The sequence below is a fragment of the Xenopus laevis genome, chromosome 5L (assembly GCF_017654675.1).
Source record: "Xenopus laevis strain J_2021 chromosome 5L, Xenopus_laevis_v10.1, whole genome shotgun sequence".
Lineage (NCBI taxonomy): Eukaryota > Metazoa > Chordata > Amphibia > Anura > Pipidae > Xenopus > Xenopus laevis.
In genome coordinates, this window is record NC_054379.1 from 92,918,880 (window position 1) to 92,935,563 (window position 16,684).

At 36.6% G+C, this 16,684-nt stretch overlaps 1 protein-coding gene across 9 annotated transcripts in view; it reads left to right on the forward strand.

Annotated features, from left to right (window-relative positions):
* ibtk.L (inhibitor of Bruton tyrosine kinase L homeolog) overlaps positions 1 to 16,684 on the forward strand; it is a 52,609-nt gene that overhangs the window by 24,165 nt on the left and 11,760 nt on the right. For all 9 annotated transcript variants that reach the window (XM_041562155.1, XM_041562153.1, XM_041562154.1 and 6 more), the window contains 7 exon segments: positions 439 to 535; positions 1,077 to 1,178; positions 11,923 to 12,040; positions 12,990 to 13,050; positions 13,332 to 13,459; positions 14,854 to 14,966; positions 16,264 to 16,403. In XM_041562155.1, coding sequence (XP_041418089.1) covers positions 439 to 535; positions 1,077 to 1,178; positions 11,923 to 12,040; positions 12,990 to 13,050; positions 13,332 to 13,459; positions 14,854 to 14,966; positions 16,264 to 16,403 — 759 coding nt within the window.

Here is a 16,684-nt window from a genome sequence, read left to right on the forward strand (position 1 = left end):
GCACCTGTTTGCGGACTCACAGTGGCGTAACTACCGGGGGAGCAGGGGGTGCGATTGGGCCAGGGCCCGCACCCCCTCAGGGCCCCCCCGGCAGCTCACGCGCCACAATTCCCGGCCGTTTCCGGGTGTACGCAGGGGGGCCCGGCAGCACGTCCCGCGCCAGGGCCCGCCCCCCTCTAGTTACGTCACTGCGGACTCAATGCACTGAGAACTGGATAGGGGGATAGCCATATAGGAAGCTGATGTCACCAAAGGGAGAGGAGTAAGTGAATTTTGGATGCAGGAAATCCAGGCACATAAAACAAATAGATGGCATTGTCAAAAGCCAGTTGCAAACATTTTCAGCATACATTGCCATTTGAGTTGTATCCATGTCCTGGAATAGCATACCTAAAATTGTTCTTAAAATTGTGTATCATTTCCATTTTCTTTAAACAGGCATCTTGCTGCAGTCAGCTGGAAATGCCGATCCATTCAGATGTCTTACAAGTTATACTTGATTACATTTATACAGATGAGGTCCTTACTGTAAAAGGTATGTGCATAAGAACCTTTGCAGTTCTGTGGTTTGTTTTTTTTACAGTCTAAAAACGGACAACTGTAGAATTTCATACTGATTACTCTATATTGTACATGACCTGTAGCCATCTGATGGCGCTATGCTGAAAATTCAGGTAACTTTAAAAAGAGGCTGGCACAGGCCTGGACCCATGAAATAGTAAAAGTAAAAGGTAAAAAAAGCTTACATTTTATTTTCCAGAAATTAAGAACCAAGGCCTGATGTGTTTCGTGTCTACCAGGGACAGTCATAGGCTGATGACATATTTGTTGCCCTACAGAGCATTTGTTTTTAGATGGGGTCAGTGACCCCTGTTTGAAAGCTAGAAAAAAGTCAGAGGAAAAAGGCAAATAATTTAAAAACTATAAAAAAATAGACCAAATATTGCTTAGAATTGGCCATTCTATAACATACTAAATATAAATGTAAAAGTGAACCACCCCTTTAACCTTTTCTTAACATTTGACATTTCTAGTGCTTTAAACAAAATTCACACATTCATTATTTTTTATTTCAGAGTCTGCAAATGTAGAATTTGTTTGTAATGTCCTTGTGATAGCAGATCAACTTCTTATTGTACGATTAAAAGAAATATGTGAAGTTACAATTGCTGAAAGAAGTGAGTATTTGTTTTATTTTTATCCATTGCCATTCAGAATGTAGGACAAAGCTAGTGCAATGAAATAAAGATGTAGATTGGTAGCACAAAAGAAGGCCAGAATGCAATCCTAGGGAATAAACAATATATGATTATTCTTTGCACTAAATATGTTGACTATTTCTAGCATGTGTATGTTATTGTATTAAACACATAAGTTAAAGCAGGACTGTCCAACTTGTGTGCCCCCCTACATGAAAGTCTGCCTGCTGTGTCTGCTTACCATGTGTAAGATTTAAATGGTATCACTACAGAGATTACTGGCCCCTGCATTGTCTAAACCTCAAATTCAGGCTGTAATCACCTGTACTGTTACATAGTTACATAGTTAAATTGGGTTGAAAAAAGACAAAGTCCATCAAGTTCAACCCCTCAAATGAAAACCCAGCATCCATACACACACCCCTCTATGTACCCATACCGATACTAACTATATATACTCTGCCTTCCCTATGCTCCCTTTGTGTGCCATACTCTGCCTGTATGTGACATACTCTGCCTGTGTGTGCCCTGCTCTGCATGTTGAATATAAGCCTGGTATTTGTTCTGGGGGTTTCGAAATTATTGTTAGGGGCCCCTAAGGTGTTTAATCATGTGCTGGGGGTGCTGTGTTATCCGCATGGGAGGAGGCATATGAATTTAAGGGTAGGTCTTAAAGGAACAGTTCAATGTAAAAATAAAAACTGGGTAAATAAATAGGTTGTGCAAAATAAAAAAAATGTTTCTAATATATTTAGTTAGCCACAAATGTAATGTATAAAGGCTGGAGTGAGCAGATATCTAACAAATAGAAAAAGATATCCAAGTGTCACTGTTCACCCTCCTCTGCCGGTCAAAATCCGTTCTCCTTCGGAAAGTCAATAAATTTCTGAGTAAAAAAACCAGCGCTAAAAGCTTTGAGGGGAAAAAAAGCAAAAAGATGGTAATATATAGTGTAGTATTTCCCTTTAAATAAAAACACCCTTTGTGTCACAGGTTTCTTTAGGAGTTTCACTCTTTCACAGGTGGGGTCAGTTCACCCTATATGCCTTCACCACTTTCAATTATTTCACCTTTCGTGTTTATAAGTTTTATACTTACAAACGTTTAAAATAGTTGTTCGCATTAAGGTATTACAACTCTTCAGTCGAAGTACACTCCGCATCAATTCTACGAAAACAGGCTTAACATCGTGTAAAACCGTTTTTAATTTAAATAGATACAAGTTAAAATTACACTCACATTGGGTTTCTTTAAAAATAAGCGTGTCACTCATCCGCAGGTTTTCCCCAGTCCTTAAAAGATGTTGCGCTGTATAAAAAGATTTTAAAAGATGCCGGCATAAAACAGCGTGTCCTGCTGGGCCCCTCTGGATGACGTCACCACAAGCCGACGCGTTTCGTCTCAAAAGACTTTCTCAAGGCTACAGTTCTTCTCTGCGCAAGTGCGCCTTTTACTCTGTCCTGCTACCATGGCAACGTTCTCTGCGTGCTTCCTGTTTTCGCAAATCATGACGGGTTGTTATAGCAACCCGCTTTTTCTACTTACATTACTTGGCGGTCTCCCACTTGATGATGAGGTCCGCCTGTTGTTATGCCTATATACCATAGTTACCACAATTTTATGCAAACATCATTATGTTATTACACCATTATCATAAGGGATTTTACAATATCTCCCACATATGTTTTTCAGTTTCTCAGTCTCAATTCCACAGTGTACATCAAACAAACCAAATGTATTTTCCAAAATATACTACATACAATGACTGGTTTTTTCTTTTTTTGAGTTTTTCTTTTATCTGTATGTTCCTCTCTTGATTCAATATGTCAATTCACAAAAAGGCCCTCAAATTGATATCAATGTTTAGCCCCTTTGGGATATATGATTCCAATTTATATATCCATCTGCTCTCATTTTGTAATGTCTTTTTTATCAAGTCTCCACCTCTCCATTGATTTTTTACAACTTCTATACCCCAATATGTCAGACCTGTGGGGTTCATTTTATGGTGTTCCTTAAAATGTTTGGAGACACTATGATTTTCCTTACCATTTTTTATATTGTTAATATGCTCTCTGATCCGTTCTCTTAATTCTCTATTTGTCTTGCCCACATATTGTAATCCACATGGACATTGTAGGCAGTATATGACATTTTTTGTTCTACAATTAATGTTTTGTTCAATCTCAAATTTCTGTTTATTTACTGTTGAAGTGAAGCATTTCTTCTTTACCCCATATTTGCAGGCCTTACAGAGGGAGCAAGGAAAGAAACCTATCCAACTGCATTCTTTTGTTCTCTTTTTTGTTTTATCAGTATCACAGTAACTGTTCACTAGTTTTTGATGTAAATTATTTGCACGTTTAAATACTATTTTTGGTTGGTCTGGAATCACGTTGGCTAGTTCGGCATCACATTTTAGGATACCCCAATGTTTTTTTATAATTTTTTTGACTTCTCCTGCTAGGGGGTTATAAGTAGTTGAAAATATTATTTCCAAATTTTCTTCTCCTTTTTCTATTTTTTTATTTAGAAGATCTGTTCTTTCTACATTTTTTACCTTCTCTCTAGATTTGTTAATTATATTTTCTTTATAACCTCTCTCTTTGAACCTTTTGCTCACAAAGTCCAATTGTTTATTCATCTCTCCTTCTTCACTACAATTTTTCTTTATTCTACACATCTGGCTATATGGAATACTATTTACCCATTGTGGATGGTGATTGCTACTTGGCATCACGTAATTATTAGCATCCACACTCTTGAAATAAGTCTTAAAGTGTATTTGTTGGTTTTTTCGATATATTTCTAAATCTAGAAAATTTATATTCTCAACACTGTAATTTAACGTAAATTCCAGATTTAGATCATTCTGGTTGAGGGACTGAACGTATTCCTTTAGGGTGTTTTCAGTACCCCTCCAGACCAGTATGATATCGTCAATATAGCGCCGCCATAGGACAAGATCCGCACCAGCTTGCAATTTGGGGGTTATGTTATTTTCCTCCCAATATCCTAGATGTAAATTTGCATAGCTTGGTGCGAACCTCGTTCCCATGGCGGTGCCGCATGTCTGGAGGTAGTATCTATCCTGAAACCAGAAGAAGTTGTGTTCTAATATGAACTCTATCCCCTTAAGAATAAATTCTTTTTGAATGGTAGGTATTTGGTCATCCTTTTCTAAAAAATGTGCTGTCGCTTTAATGCCCTGAATGTGTCTTATAGAGGTGTATAAAGATTTCACATCCAGTGTAGCCAATATCATATTTGGCTCCCACTTTAAATTTTGAAAAACCCTTATCACCTCTGTTGAATCTTTTAAATAGGCTGGAAGAGAAATTACATGTTTTTGTAGCATTCTATCAATATATTGTGATAGGTTGCTCGTAAGCGATCCTATACCTGATATAATGGGTCTTCCAGGTGGGTTAATGATATCCTTATGGATTTTTGGAAGACAGTAAAACACAGGGGTAACTGGGTGATCGATCTTCAAATATTTCCATTCTGTTTCACTTAATATTTCATTTTCTCTTGCTTCATTTAGCATACAATGTAATTTTTTTCTAAATATTTTTTTCTCTATTTTTTCTCTATTTTTTTACTGTCTTCCAAAAATCCATAAGGATATCATTAACCCACCTGGAAGACCCATTATATCAGGTATAGGATCGCTTACGAGCAACCTATCACAATATATTGATAGAATGCTACAAAAACATGTAATTTCTCTTCCAGCCTATTTAAAAGATTCAACAGAGGTGATAAGGGTTTTTCAAAATTTAAAGTGGGAGCCAAATATGATATTGGCTACACTGGATGTGAAATCTTTATACACCTCTATAAGACACATTCAGGGCATTAAAGCGACAGCACATTTTTTAGAAAAGGATGACCAAATACCTACCATTCAAAAAGAATTTATTCTTAAGGGGATAGAGTTCATATTAGAACACAACTTCTTCTGGTTTCAGGATAGATACTACCTCCAGACATGCGGCACCGCCATGGGAACGAGGTTCGCACCAAGCTATGCAAATTTACATCTAGGATATTGGGAGGAAAATAACATAACCCCCAAATTGCAAGCTGGTGCGGATCTTGTCCTATGGCGGCGCTATATTGACGATATCATACTGGTCTGGAGGGGTACTGAAAACACCCTAAAGGAATACGTTCAGTCCCTCAACCAGAATGATCTAAATCTGGAATTTACGTTAAATTACAGTGTTGAGAATATAAATTTTCTAGATTTAGAAATATATCGAAAAAACCAACAAATACACTTTAAGACTTATTTCAAGAGTGTGGATGCTAATAATTACGTGATGCCAAGTAGCAATCACCATCCACAATGGGTAAATAGTATTCCATATAGCCAGATGTGTAGAATAAAGAAAAATTGTAGTGAAGAAGGAGAGATGAATAAACAATTGGACTTTGTGAGCAAAAGGTTCAAAGAGAGAGGTTATAAAGAAAATATAATTAACAAATCTAGAGAGAAGGTAAAAAATGTAGAAAGAACAGATCTTCTAAATAAAAAAATAGAAAAAGGAGAAGAAAATTTGGAAATAATATTTTCAACTACTTATAACCCCCTAGCAGGAGAAGTCAAAAAAATTATAAAAAAACATTGGGGTATCCTAAAATGTGATGCCGAACTAGCCAACGTGATTCCAGACCAACCAAAAATAGTATTTAAACGTGCAAATAATTTACATCAAAAACTAGTGAACAGTTACTGTGATACTGATAAAACAAAAAAGAGAACAAAAGAATGCAGTTGGATAGGTTTCTTTCCTTGCTCCCTCTGTAAGGCCTGCAAATATGGGGTAAAGAAGAAATGCTTCACTTCAACAGTAAATAAACAGAAATTTGAGATTGAACAAAACATTAATTGTAGAACAAAAAATGTCATATACTGCCTACAATGTCCATGTGGATTACAATATGTGGGCAAGACAAATAGAGAATTAAGAGAACGGATCAGAGAGCATATTAACAATATAAAAAATGGTAAGGAAAATCATAGTGTCTCCAAACATTTTAAGGAACACCATAAAATGAACCCCACAGGTCTGACATATTGGGGTATAGAAGTTGTAAAAAATCAATGGAGAGGTGGAGACTTGATAAAAAAGACATTACAAAATGAGAGCAGATGGATATATAAATTGGAATCATATATCCCAAAGGGGCTAAACATTGATATCAATTTGAGGGCCTTTTTGTGAATTGACATATTGAATCAAGAGAGGAACATACAGATAAAAGAAAAACTCAAAAAAAGAAAAAACCAGTCATTGTATGTAGTATATTTTGGAAAATACATTTGGTTTGTTTGATGTACACTGTGGAATTGAGACTGAGAAACTGAAAAACATATGTGGGAGATATTGTAAAATCCCTTATGATAATGGTGTAATAACATAATGATGTTTGCATAAAATTGTGGTAACTATGGTATATAGGCATAACAACAGGCGGACCTCATCATCAAGTGGGAGACCGCCAAGTAATGTAAGTAGAAAAAGCGGGTTGCTATAACAACCCGTCATGATTTGCGAAAACAGGAAGCACGCAGAGAACGTTGCCATGGTAGCAGGACAGAGTAAAAGGCGCACTTGCGCAGAGAAGAACTGTAGCCTTGAGAAAGTCTTTTGAGACGAAACGCGTCGGCTTGTGGTGACGTCATCCAGAGGGGCCCAGCAGGACACGCTGTTTTATGCCGGCATCTTTTAAAATCTTTTTATACAGCGCAACATCTTTTAAGGACTGGGGAAAACCTGCGGATGAGTGACACGCTTATTTTTAAAGAAACCCAATGTGAGTGTAATTTTAACTTGTATCTATTTAAATTAAAAACGGTTTTACACGATGTTAAGCCTGTTTTCGTAGAATTGATGCGGAGTGTACTTCGACTGAAGAGTTGTAATACCTTAATGCGAACAACTATTTTAAACGTTTGTAAGTATAAAACTTATAAACACGAAAGGTGAAATAATTGAAAGTGGTGAAGGCATATAGGGTGAACTGACCCCACCTGTGAAAGAGTGAAACTCCTAAAGAAACCTGTGACACAAAGGGTGTTTTTATTTAAAGGGAAATACTACACTATATATTACCATCTTTTTGCTTTTTTTCCCCTCAAAGCTTTTAGCGCTGGTTTTTTTACTCAGAAATTTATCTAACAAATAGAACAGAACACTACTTCCAGCTTTTTAGCACTCTAACTCTGAGTTAGTCAGCGACTTGAAGGGGGGCCACATGGGACATAACTGTTCAGTTAGTTTGAAATTGATCCTTAGCATTCAGCTCAGATTCAAAAGCAACAGTTATGACCCATGTGCCCCCCCACCCATCAAGTCCAATCATTTTATCTTTTGGTGTGCTGCCACCATTAATGTGGACATGGTCTTGTGATAACATGGGTGTGGCTTAAAACAGGGTGTGGCTAACGCTGGCTTCCATTATCGTCCCTCCACCATAAAGGCCAGAAAAATTCCGTCCCTCGGTACCACAGAAGTTGGACAGCACTGAGTTAGAGAATTAGAGTGGCTAAGCATGACTGGTTTCTGTCCCTTTTTTAACATTTATGCACTGAACAGGGAAATGTCTCATATTTTTTATCTTAAGTTATAGTATTCATCCAAAAGATGTAATGATGCAGAAAAAATGTTTTCAATTAATTTTACTACCTAAAAATGTGATTACAGTGGAACCTCAATTTTACATCCCCTGGTTTTAAGTTTTCCCTCATTTTACATTGTTGTTTTGTGGTCCCACCTATATATTATGCATAATACATTTCCCTGATTTTACATTTTCCTGCATTTTACACCATTTTTTCTGCTCCCCTGAAAAACGTAAAATGGGGGTTCTACTGTGTATGAGAGCTTCAGAGGCTAGACTTAAATCAGAGGTGAGAGTTAGTGATATAAGGGCCAGCGCATTACCTGCTCCTCTTGCTTAGACTGCCTGCTTCCTGTTTTATAGGCTCGAGCCTGCCCTGACCCTTGTGTGATGTCATCGGCAGGCGGCAGGGGTCTATAAATGTACGGGAGAAGGCAGGTGCACGGGTCCGGGAAGGGTGCGGCCCGAGATTTTCTCAACCCGTATATTACTAGTGGTCTCCTCATTCTCTCAAATGAAGTGGTCAAAGCACTGACTGACAGGCTGAACTCTGCAGCAGAAAAAACCCTCCCACTTTCCTTTCTCTCTGTTCCTGGCCTGCGCTTATCTTGCCTATGCTGCTGTCTGCTCATGTAACATTGCTGGGCAAAATTATATTATCACGTGACATTTTTACACTGCCATACACCTTACACATGCATTATAAGCAGAGTTAGGCAATTACTCAACTGGCACATATGTGTTCTAAACCTGGCCCCCAACACCTAAAGGTCCACACCATTGCACGGGGGCCAGCTATGGGAGGGGGGGCTTTGCTTTTATAAAGAACGTTCTTCATAATGTTGGTAGAGATTTGGAGGTTTGTTCTTATCTATTCAGTTATAAAATCCATATTAACATTGCCCAACATTGTCCATGTATCCTGTGAAATACTGTTTATGCACACTACTTGTTGTATTCCAAAATAGGATTAAAATGAATATAAATGTTAAGAAACAATATATTTGTTGCATGCATAAAAAAAGCATAACAGATGTTGTGTGGAATAGGATAACTATACATACAACTATATAGTTGTTAAAATTTAATCATAAATGCAGGGAGTTACTTAGAGTAAAAAAAGCCAAACATGTTGATCTCTGTTTTGATGCTACATAATAACAATATGCAGGAAATGATGATTTATACTTTATAAAACAGCAAATAAAATTTGTGTATTTAACTGGCACAACTTGCAAATTGAATAATGGCAAAAATGAATTACAGATAGTTATACATTTCTTTTTCTAAATGTTTAATTCTAATCTAGTAAAGGCTATTTTCGGAAAAAGAAAACTATACCCCCGAACAATGTAGGTCTCTATAAAAAGATATTGCATAAAACAGATCATATGTAAAATGCTGCTTCATGTAAATAAAACATTTTAATGATAATATACGTTTCTAAATTACCCAATGTGCCATTGGGTAATCATAAATAGAAAATTGCCATTTAAAAAAAAAAAAGGCCACCCCCCTGGGGTCATAACATTCAAGGTGCACACAAACATACCAAGAAAAACATATGTTCAATCACATGAGCCAATTAACAGACACGAGTTCTGTCTTTTGCTTCCACACTTCTTCCTGTTACAATTAGGGGCAAATTCATCAAGGGTCGAATTTCGAGGGGTTAAATCCCCCGAAATTCGACTGGGGAATAGAATCGAATAGGCAATTCGGGCAAATTTACGCGCTTGCGAATAGGCGCTCGATCGAATATTCGCTCAAAGGATTTTCATTCGATCGAATGCCTTTTTATTCGATCAAAAACTTGGAAAACAAGCCTATGGGACTTTCCCATAGGCTTTTAAAGCAATTGGTAGGTTTTAGGTGGCGAAGTAGGCAGTCGAAGTATTTTTAAAAGAGACAGTACTTCGAATGGGCGAATAGTCGCAGCGTTTTTGCGCTCGATCCAGTACTTCGACTATCGAATGGCGAATAGTCGCAGCGTTTTTGCGCTCGATCTAATCGAATCATTCTACTCAGGTGAATTTACGCCAATTCGATAGTCGAGGAGCACAAAAATTCGAAGTTTATATACTTCGAATCCTTCACTCGAAGTTAGTGAATCGGCCCCTTAGAGTTGTAGTATTTCTGGTCAGGTGATCTCTGAGGCAGCACACAGACCATCACAAGGTGGTTCAAGGCAAGAGATGTAAAAGGGCAAGATTTACTTAAATATATAGACCAGTTTGGTAAGATTCTTTAATATGTCACTTAATTTGAGATAAACTATCTGTTGCCTAGGTATTCATTTTGGGGGTATCGTTTTCCTTTTATTCGATGCAGCCTATTTCACTTCAGGGTGGTCATCAGCACCCACCATAGTCACTTCTTTCAATCTGTTAGCCCTGGGTTTGTTATTTTGTTCGTCAGGAATAGTTAACTCTTCAGAATTTCTGACTGTTCGGTATGATATTGTTTTACACCTGAAAGTGTTTTTGTTTATCTGAGCATATATACATGAGCTATAAAGAACACACCCTGATTGTACAACATTACATCAGTTATTAAAAATGTTGCATTATATTTTATAATGTGGGCAGAATTTCTCAGTGAAATGATATCAGTCAGTAAGGGAAAAATGTATATATTTAGAGTATATGCAATATTTTTTGCATTGGTTAGAAAGTTCATAAAACTTGTCACTTTAGTCAAAAAACGTAATGACTGTTGTTTTAGAACAAAACCACATATCAATGAATCGTCTAGTACTTTGTAAAATGCAATTTACATTTATTTGAGTTAATGCCCATCCAAACTGTTATCAGTGTATAATTCTTTTTCTCATCTCTTGGTACATTACAATGGACTCTATTGTAGCTCTATGTGAATTCAATGAATACACTTTCCAAAGAGTATATTAACTGTTTTGAGGATTTCCCTATCTCTAAAAAGAAGTCTATCAAATGAATAGTTTATTTCAGTCATCTGGAACCCAACACCTTGCCTACTTTTCATCTAACTGTAAATGAAACCGAGGAGCTTTAGCTTTAAAATGATGCAGTGTAACTAAAGGAAGAGTACCGGGTCTGATATTATCTCTTCAGAAAAAAAAGCAAAGCATTTCTTCTCTATAGGAATCCAACTGAGTGGCGATGAAATATGGTCTCCAATTCTGTGAAAATGAAACTGTCCGTTACTGTAATTGTGGAAAACTTTTATCAATAATAAACACTTCATTTGTGAAAGTGAAATTGTTTTGGCAACTGGTAGAAATAGTATTGATCTGACCTTTGAGGGGGGGGGTGCCTTTAAAAAAAATAACTAAATTGTGCATAAAGTGGACCTGTCATCCAGACATAAAAAGCTGTATAATAAAAGTCCTTAATTAAACATGGAATCCAAATTCTTTTTCATAGCTGTTGTAAACTCATTAAAAAATCTCAGCAGTCAATCAAATATTGTCTGCCCCTCCTCTATGCCTTAGGCATAAAGGCGGGGCAAGCAATTACTTTCACTTTCCATTCTGCACTTTCTAGATGTCACTGTTCCCCCCACAATCCCCCAGTTCTCTTAACCATTTAATTGTGTAACCAGTGCTTGGGGATGGACATCGGGTCCCCCATTTTGGTGCACAAACAAGATTCTGAGATGATGCAAGGCTTGCCTTAATAACAGTGTCCCAGACTGATGGAAACAAGATTCAAATCATTTATACAGTGTACTTAAAGTTTATTTTGCTTGACTAACATGATAAAATAGGATTTGGAATAATTTTTTTGGGTGACCGGTCCCCTTTAATGCAGGGAAATTCCAATGCTGCTAAGAGGTTTTTGGTATATCTGTTTACACGTATGTTTACACCAAGGTGAGGAGTTGTTTTTGCAAAGGCTTTGCGTAGGGTATTCCATTACTGGCCCTGTCCTCGTGAATTTGACTTAAGTGGGGAAGCAATACGCAGTGTAATTAAACATCTTCCATCTGGAAGGTGGATACTACTCCAACAACAAAAAATATGATTAGAAAGGAGATGTTATAGAATAAAGTTACATAAATGTCTTGTTAGATTACATGTATATTTATATGAAAAATGTTTGACTTCTAGTTACTCTGAAGAATGCAGCTGAACTCCTGGAATTTGCAGCTTTGTACAATGCTGACCAGCTGAAGCTTTCCTGCTTGCAGTTTGTAGGGCTAAACATGGGAGCTTTACTGGAAGCAAGGTACAAGCAATATATTTATATATTTATTTTAGTATCTCCACATGCTTCCCCTTTTCTAGTTCACCTAGTTAAAAATATTGCAATACTCTGTTCAAGCTTGACGCATTTTAGTGTGCCTTTTCATTCACTGTGCATCATATTTCTTTGTATTTAACCCACCGCAATTGATAGGTGGAATGGGTCTTCCTAAATGCTAGTGCTTCTATTTAATAAAGCAAAACTTGAGTGTTTGGATATGATTCTGTCCTGTTTAAACAGATAATGAAGACACATACCTGTCAGGTTCTGTAAAGTCATTTGATTTTCAAATGCCTATACATTGTTTTTGCATGGGCAGAAAGCATTAAAATACATATGCACATTACACACTTAACAAAGCTAAAAATGTAATTAATAAAAATAATGGGCCCAAACCTTAACTTCACCTTTCTGCGGTAAATCTTATTCATGGGATGTTACATACACAATAATACTGGCAAGGGGTTGTCCATGTTCAATAATCCATAATATCAAGTGAAATCTAAATACACTCAATATCTAATTACTATTAGTATATCTATTAGTAGCTACATACCCACTGTAGAACAGGTTTTCCTGCCCCCTGGCATTAATACCACTAGCTATTCTTCAATAGAGAAACATATATGGTCTCAATTTCTACATTAGCTGTACAGAAAAAGAATTTTTTTTTACAAATTCCACATTATGAAGTGAAAGGAAAGTAAAGGTGGCTTACTGCATTTTGCTATCACACAATACTTTGCTTAGTAGCTTACATATGATAGCTTTAATGAAACAAAGCCCCTTAAATTATATCCTTGCATGGCTACACACGAGTATTATCTAACACATTTTTAAGTGGATTCCTTTAAAGTAAAAGCATATATCAGGCCTTCAAAGTGAAAACCATATTGCCAACTTTATGTTTATCACACCTTTTCCTCCTTAGGTCTTTGGATGTTTTGAGTGATGATGTTTTGAAAGATCTCTCAGAAGCTTATAGAAAAATGGTATTTCTTTTCTGCTTTTTTTTTATTTTTATATTCATATAGTGTTTTTAATATTTAGGTTATCTGTTGCATAACTGTATAACTTAGATATCTGGCAACACCAGATCTGTTTTCAGATATGTTACCACAAGGTGATACTATTTATTATCCTATGCTCCTATTTAAATGCCAAAATGTAATTAGAATTAGATGCTATAAAGTTATGATTTCTTGGGGTTCTGTTCTTACTCTTCAGGATTGCAATAAACATTTCCTCTCTACATTTTTCTGTGTCTTTACAGATTCCATCCATGAACAAGAGAATAATCACACCATATCTAGATGGACCAGATATTAGTATTTTGCAGTCTGTAGATATTGAAAGCCTTATCTCTGTTCAGGATGATATTTATTCTTACCAAATCACTCAGTAAGGGCATATTTTAATTATTGTAACTTGAGGGAAACCATCTCATACAGGAAATGTGGAATGCAGGGGTCAGTGTAAACTGCATCTGCTTTCCTGTATTAGAGATTCTCTTTTACAGGATAAAGGTCACTTCCACATTTCCAATGGACTCTGGAGTGGAGTAATAAGTTACATTTAATTTTAAAACTGGATTTGGCAGATGGCAGGTGCCTAAATGCATAATGCTTCTGGTATAGTTCTGTGGAGGAGGCGTAAAGCTCAGGGTCTATTTTCCATAGCGAACCTTCTTGACAGTTCTTGCTTTCTGGATATAGTGTATATTATGCAAAAATTAATAAAATGGAAAAAATCTTTGCTGTTTTGCTATTAATACTGGATTGGAATGGTCTCTTCTGTATCGGCACTTTTGGTATTTTTTAGTCAACAAAAACTACAGGGATTGCCTTATATTACTTCCTGACCCGAAATACTGGTCTTTTGGGTCACATGAGAGATTTTTGACCCAAGTCTGTTTGGTATATTGATATATTGGGACAGGTATAGGATCCCGATATCCAGAAAGCTCCGAATTACGGAATGGCTGTCTCCCATTGACTCCATTTTATCCAAATAATCCAAATTGTTAAAAATGATTTCCTTTTTCTCTGTAATAATAAAACAGGAGCTTGTACTTGATCCCAACTAAGATATAATTAATCCTTATTGGAAGCAAAACCACCCTATTGGGTTTATTTAATGTTTAAATGAATTTCTAATAGACTTAAGGCATGAGGACCCAAATTACAGAAAGATCCGTTATCCAGAAACCCCCAGGTCCCAAGCATCCTGGATTACAGATCCAATACCTGTATAATGATTATATTTTCCATAAGTGGGATGCCTTAGGTGTTATTTCCAAATGCAAATACAAGTGCAAGAATGGATGCAGTATTCAGCATGTATTGATTCTGTTTAAAAATTTACTTGCTTCCATAAATGCCCCTTTTCAGTGAGCACCAGTGAAATTTTGCACCCTGCTCTGTTATTATGGGCACATGCACATGTGGGTACAAGGGAACAATGCAATTACCGGAAAGGTCCAAGCAATGCCATAGCAGGTTGCATCAATAGCTGTTAGTGATCAGGAGCTAAAGATGTCATTATGTGAATATAAGGAGGGGGAGGCGGACCATGAGCCACAGTCTATACACATTTACCCAAGTAGACAGTCCTTTTCACAATTACACTGGAATTATAGGAGAAAAAAAGCTACATTGTGAGTTAAAAAAATAATAATATTGCACTGCCTGGTACAAATGCCTTTTTAATTTGTCTATTTTTTTAATAAATTAGCTCTATTTAAAATTAGCTTAATTTCCTTTACCAACCAAATGCTAAATAAATATATTTTATAGGGAAGCTACACTTAAGAAATCTAAGGCAAAACCCAAAAAGAAACAAAGAAAACGATTGGATAGCTCTGGAGGATATAATCTTTCTGACATAATTCAAAGTCCAACTTCAACAGGTATGTGTGTGTTTACCTTCAACTGTGTTTTAAGGAGTTTGTTTTTAAGGTGATCTGGTCATTGTATGAGGACTGAATGATCAGAGCAGCCTGCTTTTGGCTGACAGTAGCTGGCTAAATGATGCAAAGATGTTGTCCTGGACAAAAAAGCAAATTTCATGTGACAATGGAGCTTAAAGTCTAATTTCCTTCTTACTGTAACTTTCACACAACAGGGCCAGTTTATCAGTATAAGTCTTCAATAAAACTTAATCACTTGGAAAATTCTTAGCATCTCTCCAATAAACATTAAAATTTGTCAGTGGTTTTAAAACTATTCGTAAATGTAATGGGTTTTAAAAGCAGTAATTGCAATAGAGAACTGTATAGCCTGCAGCTGATTCAGCTTCTTGTACAGCTACAAAGGTAGGGCTGACTGAGGCTGCCTGTTGTAGTGGAGGAAGCTGGATCACTTATCTTTAAAACAGTAAGAATGGGACCCTATGAAATGATTCCAAATCTTGTGTTATGTAAGTCGAGCAAAATAAACTTTACTTTTTCTTTTAGAATCTGCATTCAAAGCATATAGGCAGGCAACACTTTGTGGGAACTGTTATCAATGCAAGCTTTGCATCATACCAAAATCTATTTTATACCCCAGAAAGAAACTGATGCCCATGCACAGGCTACACAAATTTAGACTGTGAGGAGGGTAGTGACATCTAGGAATTGCAGGCATACAGGTGGGGAAAGTTAATATATAATTGACAGCTGAGATCTTTAATAAAATAAAAGAATTTGAGTTCCATGTTCAATTTGAAAATTTTATTATACAGCTTTTTATGTCTGGGTCCCCTTCAATCAAGGTATATTGGACTGACTTTTATTTCAATATTCAAAACAAAAAATATAAGCAGCATTAGAATAGGTTCCTTCATACCAAGCACACACAGATACACACATACAGATTGAGTCAGCCAGTGTAGTCTACGTCCAGAATTTAAAATGCAACAAAAGTAAAGGAAAATAGAGCAGATTATATGTAAGAAATACATAACAAAATTATGTAATAGCTTAGCATTAAAGCACTGCGTATCTTGACAGCGCTATATAAATAAATGATGATGATGATTGCCTTAAATTTCAGATGGATCAGTTCCCTGTCTGCATCAAAGCTACATTTTGTTACCATAAAACTTTGCCTAGTCATATAAGGAATAAAATACATCCTAGTACATAATATAAGAATATTCAAATTCATCAGTGATGTGTTTCTTAAGTCATTTTTACTATGGGAGTAAAATTATCTTTTTATAAGGCTTTGTGAAGCCAGAAAAAACAAATTCGGTAGAGTCTCTTCAAGATTTGCTGACCTCTGATTCTGAAGGAAGTTTTGTTGGAGCAAGCAGCCCTAGAGATTTGCAGTCCCCAGACCTCTTCCCTGTCTTCACTCATGAGGTATGTCTTTCTGATTGTTTTAAACAGTGGGTATTATATTATCTGTTTGTTTATTTTACCTGTTACATTGTTGTTTCAATTTTACTTATTTTGCATTAGAGCAGTGGTAGACAAAGGGGCAAATTCACTAAGATGCGAAGTTGCGCCAGGCGCAACTTCGCCGCACTTCGCCGCACTTCGCCAGGCGTAGTTTCGCCAGGGCTCCGCAAATTCACTAAAATCCGAAGTTGCGCACAGGGGTAGCGTAAGGTTGCGAAGTTGCGCTAGCATTGATTTGCTAT